At 57.0% G+C, this 16,888-nt stretch overlaps 1 protein-coding gene across 1 annotated transcript; it reads left to right on the forward strand.

Moving 5' to 3' along the window:
* The first annotated feature begins 646 nt into the window (after positions 1 to 646).
* Positions 647 to 14,847, forward strand: LOC100859084 (zinc finger protein 665-like). The gene is made up of 7 exons (XM_040656661.2): positions 647 to 719; positions 2,089 to 5,588; positions 7,668 to 7,847; positions 9,015 to 9,066; positions 9,816 to 9,890; positions 11,557 to 11,787; positions 13,142 to 14,847. The coding sequence occupies exons 1-7, from the start codon at positions 647 to 649 to the stop codon at positions 14,845 to 14,847; spliced, it is 5,817 nt and encodes a 1,938-aa protein (XP_040512595.2).
* Positions 14,848 to 16,888: the final 2,041 nt, after the last annotated feature.

Genomic DNA, 16,888 nt, shown 5'->3' on the forward strand with positions numbered 1-16,888 from the left:
GGAATGGGATGGGATGGGAATGGGGGAGGGGAATGGGATGGGATGGGGATGGGATGGGATGGGGATGGGATGGAACTAGGAATGGGGGATGGGAATGGGGAATGGGAGTTGGAATGGGAATGGGGAATGGGAATGGGGAATGGAATGGGAATGGGACAGACTGGGAATGGGGGATGGGAATGGGACGGACTGGGAATGGGGAATAGGAGTGGAAGTGTGGAATGGGATTGGGAATGGGAATGGGATGGGATGGGAATGGGGGAGGGGAATGGGATGGGATGGGGATGGGATGGGATGGGGATGGGATGGAACTAGGAATGGGGGATGGGAATGGGGAATGGGAGTTGGAATGGGAATGGGGAATGGGAATGGGGAATGGAATGGGAATGGGACAGACTGGGAATGGGGGATGGGAATGGGACGGACTGGGAATGGGGAATAGGAGTGGAAGTGTGGAATGGGATTGGGAATGGGAATGGGATGGGAATGGGATGGGAGTGGGATGGGAATGGGAATGGGATGGGGATAGGATGGGAGTGGGAAGGGGCCGGACCTGGTGACCCCACTGCCACCTTTTGGGATGCAGAACAGCACCAGAACTCCCCCCCCCGAACCCCCCGTGTCCCCCCCGGGCCCCCCCGGCCCCATGGAGCTGTGGGACGGGGAGCGGGAACTGCTGGGGGGCAGCGAGGAGGAGGAAGATGGCGGATGGATGAAGGGTACGGGGCTGGGGGTCCGCTATGGGGCTGGGGGTGGTCCTATGGGGTGGGGGGTTCCCTATGGGGCTGGGGGTCCTCTATGGGGTTTGGGGTGGACTTATGGAGCTGGGGGTCCTCTATGGGGCTGGGGATGGTCCTATGGGGCTGGGGGCCCTCTATGGGGCTCGGGGTCCTCTATGGGGCTGGGGGTGGTCCTATGTGGTGGGAGGCTCCCTATGGGACTAGGGGTGGTCCTATGGGGTGGGGGGTTCCCTGTGGGGCTGGGGGGCGGTCCTATGGGGCTGGGGGTCCTCTATGGGGTTGGGGGCAGTCCTATGGGGCTGGGGGTCCTCTATGGGGTTGGGGGCGGTCCTATGGGGCTGGGGGCAGTCCTATGGGGTGGGGGTACATCTGTGGATCTGGGGGTGGTCCTGTGGGGGTGGGGGGAAATCTGTGGGGCAGGGGGCGGTCCTTTGGGGTGGGGGGTTCTGTTGCCCCATAGGAGTGGGTCCCATGGGATGGGGTCTCCATCTTCATGTGTTCAGGGGAAGGGATCTCCACTGCCTCCACCATTTAAGGTTATGGGGAGGGGTCTCCCTTCCCCACCATTGGGGTCTATGGGGTCTCTCCCCCCCACCACTGGGGTCTATGGGATCTCTCCCCCCCACCATTGGGGTCTGTGGGTTCCCCTCCCCTCCTCCCCACCATTGGGGTCTATGGGGTCTCTCCCCCCCACCATTGAGGTCTATGGGTTCCCCTTCCCCTCTCCATCACCATTGGGGTCTATGGGTTACCCTTCCCTCCCCCAGTGGGGTCTCCCTTCCCCACCATTGGGGTCTATGGGGTCTCTCCCCCCCACCATTGGGGTCTATGGGATCTCTCCCCCCCACCATTGGGGTCTGTGTGGTTTCCTCCCCTCACCATTGGGGTCTGTGGGTTCCCCTCCCCTCCTCCCCACCATTGGGGTCTATAGGGTCTCCCCCCCCCACCAGTGGGGTCTATAGGGTCTCCCTCTCCCACCGTTGGGGTCTATGGGTTCCTCTCCCCCCTTCCCCACCATTGGGGTCTATGGGATCTCCACCCCCCCCCCTCCAGTGGGGTCTATGGGTTCCCCTTTCCCCCCCCCAGCAATGGGGTCTCCCCCCTGACCAATAGAGTCTATGGGTCCCCCTCTCCCCCTCCCACCATTAGAGTCTATGGGATGGGTATTCAACCCCCCCCCCCCCCAACAACCATAGAGGGGGGCAGGTCTCTGGCTCCCCCTCCCCCTTTAACCCCCCTTTTAACCCCCCTTTCTCCCCCCACAGCCCCCCACCCCCACAGCCCCCCCCCCTCTGGACCCCCCCCTCCCCCCCCACCTTCCGTTGGACGGTCATCCAACAACCGGAAGCCACCGATGTCACCGCGGGGGTCCCGACCCCCACTTCCCCCCATCCCCCCCACAACCTTCTGGTCCTCCAACCCCTCTACCGATGCCCGGACTGCGGAAAAACCTTCGGCTGCCGTTCCCACTTCGGCAAACACCGGCGAAGCCGTGCCGAACGACGGCCGTATGGCTGCCGGCACCGTGGCAGAGCCATCACCGGCGCCTCTGACCTCTACCGGAGCCAACAGATCCACCTGGAGACCACCACAGCCACCAACGCGGCACCGAAACCCAACGTGGCGTCACCAAAACCCAACATGACCACCAACATGGCACCGAAACCCAACATGACCACCAACACGGCACCAAAACCCAACACGGCGTCACCAAAACCCAACATGATCACCAACACGGCACCAAAACCCAACACGGCGTCACCAGAACCCAACATGACCACCAACGCGGCACCAAAACCCAACATGGCATCACCAAAACCCAACACGGCATCACCAAAACCCAACACAGCCACCAACACATCATCAAAACCCAACACTACCACCAATACATCACCGAAACCCAACATGGCATCACCAGAACCTGACACGACATCACCAAAACCCAACATGACCACCAACACGGCACCAAAACCCAACATGACCACCAACACGGCACCAAAACCCAACACTACCACCAACGTGGCACCGAAACCCAACACGGCATCACCAAAACCCAACGTGACCACCAACATGGCACCAAAACCCAACATGGCATCACCAAAACCCAACATGACCACCACGACCACATCGGCGTCACCAAAACCCACCCCCACGTCACCAAAACCCAACACCCCATCACCAAAACCCACCCCCACCACCACCCCATCACCAAAACCCACCACCATTATCACGACTAGATCCATGGTGTCACCAAAACCCACCACTCCATCACCAAAACCCACCACCCCATCACCAAAACCCACCACCATCACCACCACCGGATCCATGGCATCACCAAAACCCACCACCCCATCACCAAAACCCAACACTCCATCACCAAAACCCACCACCCCATCACCAAAACCCACCCCCACATCACCAAAACCCACCACCCCATCACCAAAACCCACCCCCACATCACCAAAACCCCCCACCCCATCACCAAAACCCACCCTCACGTCACCAAAACCCAACCCCGGTCCCCCAACCCCCACCCCCGCCCCCCCTTACCAATGCACCCACTGCCCCCTCACCTTCCACCGTGCCAAAGAATTGGCCGCTCACCGCCGCGCTCACGCCGGGACCTCCCCTTTCCAATGCTCCCACTGCGGGAAGACCTTCACCTGGAGCTCCCATTGGGAACGCCACCGGAGGACCCACACCGGCGAGAGGCCTTACCGCTGTGCCGAGTGTGGCAAAAGCTTTGGCCGAAGCTCTCACCTCTACCGGCACCAACGCGGCCACGCCGGTGGCCGTTCTTACATCTGCACCTACTGCGGGAGAAGCTTTGGCAGCACCACCCATTTTGAGAGGCACCAACGCACCCACGCCGGGAGGAGGCCCTATAAGTGCACGCGGTGCCGGAAGAGTTTCGGCGACGCACCGGCGTTGGTTCGGCATCAACGGGGCCATTTGGCCGAGGGGACGTCGGTGTGCGGCCGTGGGGTGAAAAGGGGGGGGGTGGGGGGCGGGGGTGAAGGGAGGAGGTGCGGGGATTGCGGTACGGTGTTCTCATGGAGCTCCCATTGGGAGTGGCATTGGTGTGGGGATGGCGGCACCGGAGGGGTTGGGGTCAGTGGTGGGGTCTCCGGGGTCAATGGTGGGGTCTCCATGGTCAATGGTGGGGTCTCCACGGCCAATGGTGGGGTCTCCATGGCCAATGGTGGCGTTGGTGTCAGTGGTGGGGTCTCCATGGCCAATGGTGGGGTCTCCATGGTCAATGGTAGGACCTCTGTGGTCAACGGTAGGACTTCCATGGTCAATGGTGGGGTTGGCGACCATGGTGAGACCTCTGTGGCCAATGGTGGGGTCTCCATGGCCAATGGTGGGGTTGGTGTCCATGGTGAGACCTCTTTGGCCAATGGTGGGGTCTCCATGGCCAATGGTGGGGTTGGCATCCATGGTGAGACCTCTATGGTCAATGGTGAGACCTCTATGGTCAATGGTGGGACCTCCATGGCCAATGGTGGGGTTGGCATCCATGGTGAGACCTCCATGGCCAATGGTGGGGTTGGCGTCAATGGTGGAACCTCTATGGTCAATGGTGGGGTGTCCATGGCCAATGGTGGCACCTCCATCGCCGATGACGCCGTTGGCATCGCCGATGATGGCACCCATGGCACCAAAAGACAGCGCTGTGGTGACTGTGGGAAGACATCCTCACGGCAATGCCACTGGGAACGGCACCGGTGCACCCATGGCACCGCCATCACCGATGGTGGGACCTCCATCGCCGGTGGTGGGACCTCCGTGGTTGACAGCACCGTCGGCATCGCCGATGATGGCACCCGTGGCACCAAAAGACGGCGCTGTGGTGACTGTGAGGTGATGTTCTCCTGGAGCTCCCATTGCCGGTGCACCAACGGCACCGCCATCACCAATGGCACCACCACCATCACCAATGGTGGGACCTCCATTGCCGATGACCCTGTTGGCATCGCCGATGACCCCGTTGGCATCACCAACGATGGCCCCATTGCCACCAAACCCTACCGCTGTGCCGACTGTGGCAAAGCCTTCTCGTGGAGCTCCCAGTGGGGACGGCACCGGTGCACCAATGGCACCGCCACTGCCAATGGTGGGACCTCCATCGCCGATGACCCCGTTGGCATTGCCGATGACCCCATTGGCATTGCCGATGATCCCGATGACCCCATTGGCATTGCCGATGACCCCATTGGCATCGCCGATGACCCTGTTTGCATCACCAGGGACTCCATTGGCATCGCCGATGACCCCGATAACCCCATTGGCATCAGCGAGGACCCCGAGAACCCCATTGGCATCGCCGATGACCCCATTGGCATCAACGATGACCCCGATGACCCCACTGGCATCGCCGATGACCCCATTGGCATCACCAATGACCCCGATGACCCCATTGGCATTGCCAATGACCCTGATGACCCCATTGGCATTGCCAGGGACCCCATTGGCATCACAGATGACCCCGCTGACCCCACTGGCACCACCAACGATGGCCCCATTGCCACCAAACCCTACCGCTGTGCCGACTGTGGCAAATCCTTCTCGTGGAGCTCCCATTGGGAACGTCACCAACGCATCCACACCGGTGAGCGGCCGTACCAATGCGGCGACTGCGGCAAACGTTTTGGTCGCACCTCTCACCTCTACCGGCACCAACGTACCCACGCCGGGGGTCGGCCCCACATATGTGGGGTCTGCGGGAGGAGCTTCAACAGCACCGTCCATTTCCAACGGCACCAAAAGAGCCACCGGCAGAAGCCGGCGGCGCCGCGGCGGTATGCGGTGGTGACGGTGGTGGTGCCAGAGGAGGAGGAGGAGGAGTGATGGATGGGGGGTCTTGTGGAGTCCTATGGGATCTTAGGGGGTCTTATGGGGTCCAATGTGTTCAATGGGGCCTTTTATGGGGCCCTATGGGGTCCTATGGGGTCTTTTATGGTGTCTTATGGGGTCCAGTGTGTTCAGTGGGGTCTTTTATGAGGTTCTGTGGGGTCTTATGGAGCCCAGTGTGTTCAACGGGGTCTTTTATGGGGTCCTATGGGGTCTTTTATGGGGTCTTAAGGGTTCCAGTGGGTTCTTTTGTGGGGTTCAATGGGGTCCTATGGGGTCTTATGGGGTCTCTTATGGGGTCCAGTGTGTTCTATGAGATCTTTTGTGGGGTCTTTTATGGGTCTTATGGGGTCCAGTGAGTTCAATGGGTTCTTTTGTGGGGTTCGATGGGGGTCTTATGGTGTCTCTTATGGGGTCCAGTGTGTTCTATGGGGTCTTTTGTGGGGTCTTTTATGGGGTCCTATAGGGTCTTATGGGGTCCACTGTGTTCACTGGGGTCTTTTGTGGGACCCTCTGGGGTCTTATGGAGTCCAGTGTGTTCAGTGGGGTCTTTTATGGGGTCCGATGGGGTCCTATGGGATCATTTATGGGGTCTTAGGAGATCCAATGGGGTTTTATGAGGTCCAGTGCAGTCTTATGAGGTCCAGTGGGGTTTCATGGGGTCTTATGGGATCTCACTGGGTCCAATGGGGGATTTTATGGGGTTTTATGGAGTCCAGTGTGTCCAGTGGGGTCTTATGGGGGGTCTTATGGGGTCCAATGGAGTCTTAAGGGGTCTTTTATCGGGTCTTATGGGGTCCAATGGGGTTTTATGAGGTCTTACGAGGTCCAGTGGTGCTTTATGGGGTCTTATGGGGTCTTTTATAGGGTCTTATTGGGTCTTATGGGATCCAGTGGGGTCTTATGAGGTCCAATGGTGTTTTATGGGGTCTTATGGGGACTTATGGGGTCTTTTATAGGGTCTTATGGGGTCCAGTGGTGTTTTATGGGGTCTTATGGGAGTCCAGTGTGTCCAGTGGGTTCTTACAGGGTTCTTACTGGGCCCTATGGGGTCCTATGTGGTCTTATAGGATCCTATGGGGTCCTATTGGGTCTTAAAAGGTTCTATGGGGTCCTGCGCGGTCCTATGGGGTCCTGTGGGGCCTTATAGGGTTTTATGGGACCTGATAGGGTCTTATGGGGTCTTAGGGAGTCCATTGTGTCCCATGGGGTCCTATGGGGCCTTACGCGTTCTCGTGGGCCGCTTTGGGTTGAAACGGCGCAGTTTTGGGGTGAAACGCGCAGATTTGGGGCTTTTTGGGGTCGATCGGAGCGATTTTGGGGCTGTGTTTGTGAGGTGAATAAAATAGAGCATAGCGACATCCCGCCTGCGTGCTTTTGGGGTGAAAAAGGGTGGGTTTGGGTCCCTATAATCGCATTATCCCCCATATTACAACCCCTATAGGGCTATCCCATAGCAGACCCCATATCTCACCCCATAAATGTTCCCTTCTCCATGATAACTCACACATTCACCCCATAACTGCATCCCCCCCATATCCTTGCCCGTATAGGGCCGCCCCATATCCCTGCCCCTATAGGGCCCCCCCATATCCCCGCCCTTATAGGGCCGCCACATATCCTCATCCCTATAGGGCCCCCCCCATATCCCCGCCCTTATAGGGCCGCCCCATACATCCTCGCCCCTACAGAGCTGACCCAAATCCTCGCCCCTATAGAGCCGCCCCATATCCCCACCCTTATAGGCCCCCCCATATCCCTGTCTCTATAGGGCCCCCCCCATATCCCTGCCCTTATAGAGCCCCCCCATATCCCCGCCCCTATACAGCCGCCCCATACATCCTAACTCCTATAGAGCCGCCCCATATCCCCGCCCTTATAGGGCCGCCCCATATCCCCGCCCTTATAGGGCTGCCCTATATCCCCGCCCCTATAGGGCCCCCCCATATCGCTGCCCTTATAGGGCCCCCCAATATCCCCGTCCCTATAGAGCCGCCCCATACATCCTAACCGCTATAGAGCCGTCCCATATCCCCGCCCCTATAGGGCCCCCCCATATCCCCGCCCTTATAGGGCCGCCCCACACCGCCAGGGGGCGGCGGAGGAAGAGGAGGATATGGGGCGGGGGAGGAAGGAGACGCGCGGCCCCATATCCGGGGCGGTGCCGCTTTGGGGGTCTTTGGGGCCGCCCCGACCCTAAAAACGGCCCCAAAAAGCGGCCCCCCCCTCCCCCCCCCCGGCCCGACAACGAAGGTAATGGGGTTATGGGGCGGGTGTGGGGTTATGGAGCGGATATGGGGCGGTTATGGGGCGGTTATGGGTTGTTATGGAGTTACTGGGGGGGAGTGGGAGGGGGAATGGGGCCGAAATGGGGGGAAATGGCCCTAAAATGTGGGGTCGGAAATGGAGGGGGAGGGACGTTAAATGGGGGGAATTGGTCCGAAATGGGGAAATGGCCCCCAAAATGGGGAAATTCGGGGGGTGGGGGGGGGGAGGAATAGAGGAGAAATGACCCAAAAATGGGGAAATTGGCCCCAAAATGGGGAAATTCGGGGGGGGAGGACGACCCAAAATAGGGGAGAAATGACCCAAAATGAGGCAGAAATGACCCAAAATTGGGGGAAATTGGCCCAAAATGGGGAAATTCGGAGGGGGGGACCCAAAATAGGGGAGAAATGACTCAAAAATGGGGAAATTGGCCCCAAAATGGGGAAATTCGGGGGGGGCGGGGGTGGGAATAGGGGAGAAATGACCCAAAAATGGGGAAATTGGCCCCAAAATGGGGAAATTCGGGGGGGGGAGGATGACCCAAAATAGGGGAGAAATGACCCAAAATGAGGCAGAAATGACCCAAAATTGGGGGAAATTGGCCCAAAATGCGGAAATTCGGAGGGGGGGACCCAAAATAGGGGAGAAATGACCCAAAATGGGGCAGAAAGGACCCGAATAAGGGGAATTTTACCCCAAAATGGGGAAATTTGGAGGAGGGGGGGATCAAAATGGGGTGAAATGACCCCAAATGGGGCAGAAATGACCCAAAATTGGGGGAAATTGGCCCAAAATGCGGAAATTCGGAGGGGGGGAGCCAAAATAGGGGAGAAATGACCCAAAATGGGGCAGAAAGGACCCGAAAATGGGGAAATTCACCCAAAAATGGGGAAATTTGGAGGAGGAGGGGATCAAAATGGGGTGAAATGACCCAAAAATGGGGAAATTTACCCCAAAATGGGGAAATTTGGAGGGGGGGGGGGGTCAAAGTGGGGTGAAATGACCCAAAATGGGGCAGAAATGACCCAAAATTGGGGGAAATTACCCCAAAAAATGGAAATAAAAATGAAATATTCCCCCCCCCTTTCCCCAAATAACCCCAAAATGACCCAAAATTGGCCTTTTTGGACCCATTTTTGGGATCTTTTTTAGGGCGCCCCCCCCGGGGCCATGCAGGAGAACTACGAGAATGTCATCTCTTTGGGTGAGGAAAATCAACACTTTTTGGCCCAAAATCGCCCTTTTTCACCCCAAAATCGGATCGGTTCCCAGTAACCCACATTTCCCTCACAAAATAACCCCCAAATGCCCCAAATTCCCCCTCGATAACCCCAAAATCCCATAAATCGACCAAATCCCCCCCATTATTTCCCCTTTTTGGCCCAAAATCGCCCTTTTTCACCCCAAAATCGGAGCTGTTCCCATTCATTCTCATCCCTTCCCATTAACCCCCATTTCCCCCACAAAATACCCCCAAAATGCCCCAAATTCCCCCCAAAAAACCCCAAAATCCCATAAATTGACCAAATCCCCCTCCCCATTAATACCCATTATTTCCACTTTTGCCCAAAATCGCCCTTTTTCACCCCAAAATCAGATTGGTTCCCATCCATTCCCATTAACCCCCACAAAATAAGTCCCATTTCCCTCACAGAATAACCGCCAAATGCCCCAAATTCCCCCCCAAAAAACCCAAATCCCATAAATTGACCAAATCCCCCCCCATTATTTCTCCTTTTTGGCCCAAAATCGCCCTTTTTCACCCCAAAATCAGATCGGTTCCCATCCCTTCCCATTAACCCCCCCATTAACTCCCATTTCCCCCACAAAATACCCCCTAAATGCCCCAAATTCCCCCCCCAAAAACCCCAAATCCCATAAATCGACCAAATCCCCCCATTATTTCCCCTTTTTGCCCAAAATTGCCCTTTTTCACCCCAAAATCCCCCCCAGCTGAGGAGATCGCCATCAGTTGGCCCCGGATAACGGCCTTCGCCGAATCGCAGCGGCGCCGCGGGATGGTGCCAGGTGAGGGACCCCAAAAAAAGCCCCATTTTGGGGTGAATTTGGGGGATTTTGGGCAAATTTGGGGGGAATTTGGGGGATTTTGGGGGGAATTTGGGGCATTTGGGGCCAATTTGGGTGGTTTTGGGGGGGATTTCTGGGGGACTCTGGGGGATTGATTGGGATATGGGGGGAATCCATGGGATTTTGGGGTGAATTTGGGGGATTTGGGGGAAATTTGGGCTGAATTTGGAGGATTTTGGGGCGAATTTGGGGGATTTGGGGGTGAATTTGGGGGATCTGCGGCAAATTTGGGGGATTTTGGGGTGAATTTGGGGGATTTGGGGCCAATTTGGGTGGTTTTGGGGGCGATTTCTGGGGGACTCTGGGGGATTGATTGGGATATGGGGTGAATCCATGGGATTTTGGGGTGAATTTGGGGGATTTGGGCTGAATTTGGGGGATTTTGGGGTGAATTTGGGGGATTTGGGGTCAATTCGGGTGGTTTTTAGGGCGATTTCTGGGGGACTTTGGGGGATTGATTGGGGTATGGGGTGAATCCATGGGATTTTGGGGTGAATTTGGGGCAAATCTGGGCTGAATTTGGGGGATTTGGGGGGGAATTTGGGGGATCTGGGGGGGAATTTGGAGGATTTTGGGGTGAATTGGGTGGTTTTGGGGGTGATTTCTGGGGGACTTTGGGGGATTGATTGGGATATGGGGTGAATCCGTGGGATTTTGGGGTGAATCAAGGGGGATTTGGGGCAAATTTGGGGATTTTAGGGTGAATCAAAGGGGATTTGGGGCAGATTTGGGGATTTTAGGGTGAATTCTTGGGATTTTGGGGTGAATTCTTGGGACTTGGGGCTAATTTGGGGTGAATTTGGGGCAAATTGTTGGGATTTGGGCAAATTCTGGGATTTTGGGGTGATTTCTGGGAGATGTGGGGGAATTTATTGGGACTTTGGGGAAGAATTGGGATTTTGGGGGTGAATTCTTGGGATTTAGGGCAAATTTGGGGGGATTTGGGGGTGAAATATTGGGATTTGGGGCATATTTGGTGGATTTGGGGTAAAATCTTGGGATTTTGGGGGTGAAATCTTGGGATTTGGGTTGATAATCTTGGGATTTGGGGGTGAAATCTTGGGATCTTGGGGCTAAATTTTAGGATTTGGGCGTGAAATCTTTTGATACGTGGCAAATTTGGTGGATTTGGGGTATAATCTTGGGATTTTGAGGTGATAATCTTGGGATTAAGGGCAAATCTGGGGGATATTGAGGTGAAATCCTGGGATTTTGGGGCTAAATTTTCCAATTTGGTGAAATTTTGGGGTACGTGGCAAATTGGGTGGATTTAGGGGTAAAATCTTGGGATTTGGGGTGAAATCTTGAGATTTGGGGTAAAATCTTGGGATTTGGGTTGATAATCTTGGAATTTGGGGTAAAATCTTGGGATTTGGGTTGATAATCTTGGGATTTTGGGGTGAAATCTTGGGATTCGGGGCAAATTTGGTGGATTTGGTGATAAAATCTTGGGATTTGGGATGACAATCTAGAGATTTTGGGCTGAAAATCTTGGGATTTTGGGGTGAAATGCTGGGATTTGGGGTGAAATGTTGGGATGTGGGGGCCAAACCTCGCTATTTCACCCCGTACCCTCGGGATTTGGGGACAAACTCTTGCCATCCAGGCACCGACGCCGACTGTGACCCCCACCCCACAGAAGCTGCCCCCCCGGCACCTCCGGGGTCCGGGTCTGGGGTCGGGGGGACCCCCGATTTGAGGCGGCAGTTGGGGCTGCTGCTGCAGACTGCGGGGCGCTGCCAGGTGGAACGGATGCTACGGGAGCTGGTGCGGGAACAGGGCCCGGGGGGGGCCCGGCGTGGGAGGAGGAGAGCGACACGCAGCCCCCGGGATGGAGGTGGGGGCAGAAATGGGGGGTGGGAGCCCCAAATTTGGGGCTGGAATGGGAGATTTGGGGTTGGGAGATGTGGATTAGGTGTCGGAAGCCCTAAATTTGGGGGGCGGGAGTGGAAATGTGGGGGTGGGAGCCCCAAATTTGGGGCTGGAATGGGAGATTTGGGGTTGGGAGATGTGGATTAGGTGTCAGAAGCCCGAAAATTGGGGGGTGGGAATGGAAATGTGGGGGTGAGAGCCCCAAATTTGGGGCTGGAATGGGAGATTTGGGGTTGGGAGATGGGGATTAGGTGTTGGAAGCCCTAAATTTGGGGGGCGGGAGTGGAAATGTGGGGGTGGGAGCCCTAAATTTGGGGCTGGAATGGGAGATTTGGGGTTGGGAGATGTGGATTAGGTGTCAGAAGCCCGAAAATTGGGGGGTGGGAATGGAAATGTGGGGGTGAAAGCCCCAAATTTGGGGCTGGAATGGGAGATTTGGGGTTGGGAGATGTGGATTAGGTGTCGGAAGCCCGAAATTTGGGGGGTGGGAGTGGAAATGTGGGGGTGGGAGCCCCAAATTTGGGGCTGGAATGGGAGATTTGGGGTCGGGAGATGGGGATTAGGTGTCGGAAGCCCCAAATTTGGGGGATGGGACTGAGAATTTGGGAGTGGGAGCCCCAAATTTGGGGGTGAGGATCCAAAACTTGGGGGTGGGAGTGGAGATGTGGGGATGGGTGAGCCAAAATTTTGGGGGGGGGGGGGGGAGGGAGACCCAATGTGGGCACAGGAATCCCAAATTTAGCATGGGACCCCCAATTTTGGCACAGGAATCCCAGTTTTGGCATGGGACACCAAATTTTGGGCTGGGATTCCCAATTTTGGCACAGGATCGCAACTTTAGGTACAGGACCCCCGGTTTTGGCATGGGACCATGGGACTCCCACAGAGATTAGGGCATGGGACCCCCAATTTTGGTGTAGGACACCCCACTTTTGGCACAAGACCCCCACTTCTGGTACAGGAACCCAACTTTGGGCATGGGACCCCCAGTTTTGGTGTAGGACCCCCAGTTTTGGCACAGGAATCCAACTTCGGGCACGGGACCCCCAGTTTTGGTGTAGGACCCCCAGTTTTGGCACAGGAATCCAACTTTGGGCACGGGACCCCCAGTTTTGGCACAGAAAAACAAGTTAGGATACAGAACCCCCCACTTTGGCATGGGACCCCCAATTATGGCTCAGGCCCCCCAGCATTGGCACGGGACCCCCAGATTTGGGCACAGAACCTCCAATTTTGGGATGGAAACAATCAGCCAGGGCGTATTGGGAACACAGAGCTCAGGGACACCCATGGGTGCTAATGGCACTCCCACGGCACAGGTGCCGGCGCCGAGGACGCGTCCCCAAACGGAGCCGATCCCTCCCCATCCCCATCACCGTCCCCATCGCAACCGGAACCCGTTGCCAAAACCCAACGCCGCAGCACCAAGAAGAGCGAGCCGACGCCGGCGCCGTGCGCCGAATGCGCCCGTGGTGCCGCTACCAAACTACGTTGCTGCCCGGGCTGCTCCCGGCGGTGCCGGACGGCCGTCGCCGCCGAAAAACCACACCGTTGCGTTGAGTGTGGCAAAGGCTTCAGCCGTGGCTCCAACCTCACCCAACACCGACGCATCCACACTGGTGAACGGCCGCACCGCTGCGGTGATTGCGGCAAAGGCTTCATCCAACGCTCCGATCTGGAGAGGCACCGGCGCGTGCACACCGGAGAGAGGCCGTATCCGTGTGGGGATTGTGGGAAGAGCTTCAGTGTCAGCTCACACCTGGATCGGCACCGCCGGACGCACGCCGGAGCCGTGGTGGGAGCCCGAACGACTCATCGCCCGGTGCCGGTGAACGACGTCGGTTCGTCGGCACCGCATCGGTGCCCGGAGTGCGGCAAAGGCTTCGGCCAACGCTCGGCGCTCTCCAAACACCGTAAGACGCACGGAGGCGAACGGCCGCATCGCTGCGGGGATTGCGGGAAGAGCTTCAGCCGTGGTTCCAACCTCACCCAACACCGGCGTATCCACACCGGAGAGCGGCCGTTTGCTTGCGGTGATTGCGGCAAAGGCTTCATCCAACGCTCCGATCTGGAGCGGCACCGACGCGTGCACACCGGAGAGCGGCCCTATCAGTGTGGGGAGTGTGGGAAGAGCTTCAGTGTCAGCTCGCACTTGGAGAGGCACCGGAAGATCCACGTGGCCGAGCGGTGCCATGAGCACGTGGAGGAGTTCTTGGCTGCGCACCGACACGGCCGGGCCTATAAGTGTGGGGAGTGCGGGCGCTGCTTTGGCCAAGGGGCCGCGTTGCTTAAGCACCAGCGGGCGCACGCCGGCGGGCGCCCACCGCCCCATCAGTGCTCCCATCAAAGCGATGGGGATGGGGACGGCGCGGTGCCGCCGGCGCCGCCGGAGAAGCCCTACAAGTGCGGGGATTGCGGGAAGGGCTTTGGGCAGCGCTCGGCGTTGGTGAAGCACCGGCGTATCCACACCGGGGAGAAGCCGTACGCCTGCGGGGATTGCGGGAAGGGCTTCATCCAAAAGTCAGATCTGACCATTCACCGGAGGATGCACACCGGGGAGAAGCCGTACCGCTGCGGGGAGTGCGGGAAGTGCTTCAGCGTCTCCTCCAACCTCCTCACCCATCGGCGTACCCACCTCGGGGAGAAGCCCTACGGCTGCCCCGAGTGTGGCAAGAGCTTCATCCAACGCTCCGAGCTCACCATCCACCGCCGCGTTCACACCGGAGAGAAGCCCTACGCCTGCCCGGCCTGCGGGAAGTGCTTCAGCCGCAGCTCCCACCTCAACCGGCACCGGAGAACCCATAGCGGGGAGAAGACCCCCGCGCCGCCCCCTGCTGACCTCCGTGCCGACGCCGGACCCCCGCCGGCACCGCCGCCCTTCCCCGCCGCCGGACCCCCCCTGCCGCTGTCCCCCCTGGAGCTGCCTTGGGCTCTCTCTTTCCCTGCCAGAGCCTTCGTGCCCCCCGGTTTCCCACCGCCTGCTGGTGCTGCTCCTGGCGCCCCGGCACCATCCCTTGCCGAGTGAGCGCCGGCACGGGGAGCAGCTCCATGGGCTGGGGGAATGACAGCCGATGGGATCTGACAGTTCCCATTTTGGGGTCTGTTTGGGGACATCCATCCATTGGGATCCATCGGTTCCCATTTACGTGGGGTCATCCATCCATTGGGATCCGTCCGTTCCCATTTCCATGTCCATATGGGGACATCCATCAGTTGGGATCCGTCAGTTCCCATTTCCGGGTGTGTTTGGGGACATCCATCCATTAGGATCTGTCAGTTCCCATTTCCAGGTACAAATGGGGACATCCATCAGTTGGGATCCATCATTTCCCATTTATATGGGGTCATCCATCCATTAGGATCCATCAGTTCCCATTTCCCGGTCCATATGGGGACATCCACCCACTGGGATCCATCAGTTCCCATTTCCGGGTCTGTTTGGGAACAACCATGCACTGGGATCCATCAGTTCTCATTTCCAGGTCCATATGGGGACATCCACTCATTGGGATCCATCAGTTCCTGTTTCATGGCTATATGAGGACATTGAGCCATTGGGATCCCGTTTTTGAGACTGTTTGGGGTCATCCATCCTTTGGGATCCATCAGTTCCCATTTATATGGGGACATCCGCCCACTGGGATCCGTCAGTTCCCATTTCTGGGTCTCCTTGGGGATGCAGATCCATTGGGATCCATCAGTTCCCATTTCCATGTTCATATGGGGACATCCATCCACTGGGATCCATCAGTTCCCATTTCTGGGTCTCTTTAGGGATGCTGATCCATTGGTATCCATTGGTTCCTCCCTTCACGTCCCTTTGGGGACATCCCAGCTCCAGTCCCACTGTGGGACAGCTGACAGTGGGGATCCATCCGTTCCCATTTTCAGTCCCATCGGGATCCATCCCGACACCTCTGTGTCCATTGGGATCACTACAATCCTATTGAGACCTCTCCATTCCCATTGGGATCCATCCCAACATCTCCATGTCCATTTGGGATCACCACGATCCCATCAGGATCCATCTCAACAGCTCTGTGTCCTTTGGGATCTCCCTGGTCCTATTGGGATGACTCGTCCATCCCAAAAACTCTGTGCCCATTGGGATTGCTCCAATCCCACTGGGATCCATCCAACCCCATTGGGATTCATCTCAACACCTCCAGGTGCATTTGGGATCACTCAAATCCCATTGGGATTCATCCCAGTACCTCCATGTCATTTGGGATCACCATGATTCCATTGGGGTCCATCCCAACATCTCTGTGCCCATTGGGATCGTTCCAATCCCATTGGGATACATCCCAACACTTCCCTGTCCTTTGGGATCTCTCCAATCCCACTGGGATCCACCCCAATGCCTTTGTGCCCATTGGGATCTTTCCAGTCCCATTGGGATCTCCCCAGTCCTATAAGGATCTCTCCAACCCCATCGTGATCCCAACACTTGGGGATCACCCCAATCCCATTGGGATCCATCCCAACACCTCCATATCCATTGGGATCACCCCAATCCCATTGGGATCCCAACACCTCTGCGTCCCTTGAGATCCCCCCAATCCCCTTGGGATGACTGATCCATCCCAACGCCTTTGTGCCCATTGGGATCACCCCAATCCCACTGGGATCCATCCCAACACCCCTACGTCCTTTGGGATCGCTCCAATCCCATTTTGGTGCTGCAGCTGCAATTTCAATCAATTCCCCACTTCGTTTCCATTTTTAAATCCTTCTCCCCACTTAATTACCCCCTTTTTACCCCATTTCCCCACCCTGTTTCCTCATCCCGCCCTATTTCCCCCAAGATTTACCAAATCTCCTCGGGCCGTCCCCGAGAAACCTTACAAACTGAAGCAGGAAAATGGGTAATTTTGGGGTTGTTTTCACCTATTTCTGCTGGAAAAACGTGAATTGTGAAGGGTGGTTTTGGGGCGGGTTCGGTTGAATGGTATCGATGGACAATATCATTTTTTTATTATTATTTTTTACTGTTTTGTGTCTCTGTGATTTCTGGGGCCCTCCCAGGGCCGCACAAAATGGGGAGAAAACACCCAGATTTGGGT

Source organism: Gallus gallus (assembly GCF_016699485.2).
Source record: "Gallus gallus isolate bGalGal1 chromosome 16 unlocalized genomic scaffold, bGalGal1.mat.broiler.GRCg7b 16_unloc2, whole genome shotgun sequence".
Taxonomy (NCBI): Eukaryota; Metazoa; Chordata; class Aves; order Galliformes; family Phasianidae; genus Gallus; species Gallus gallus.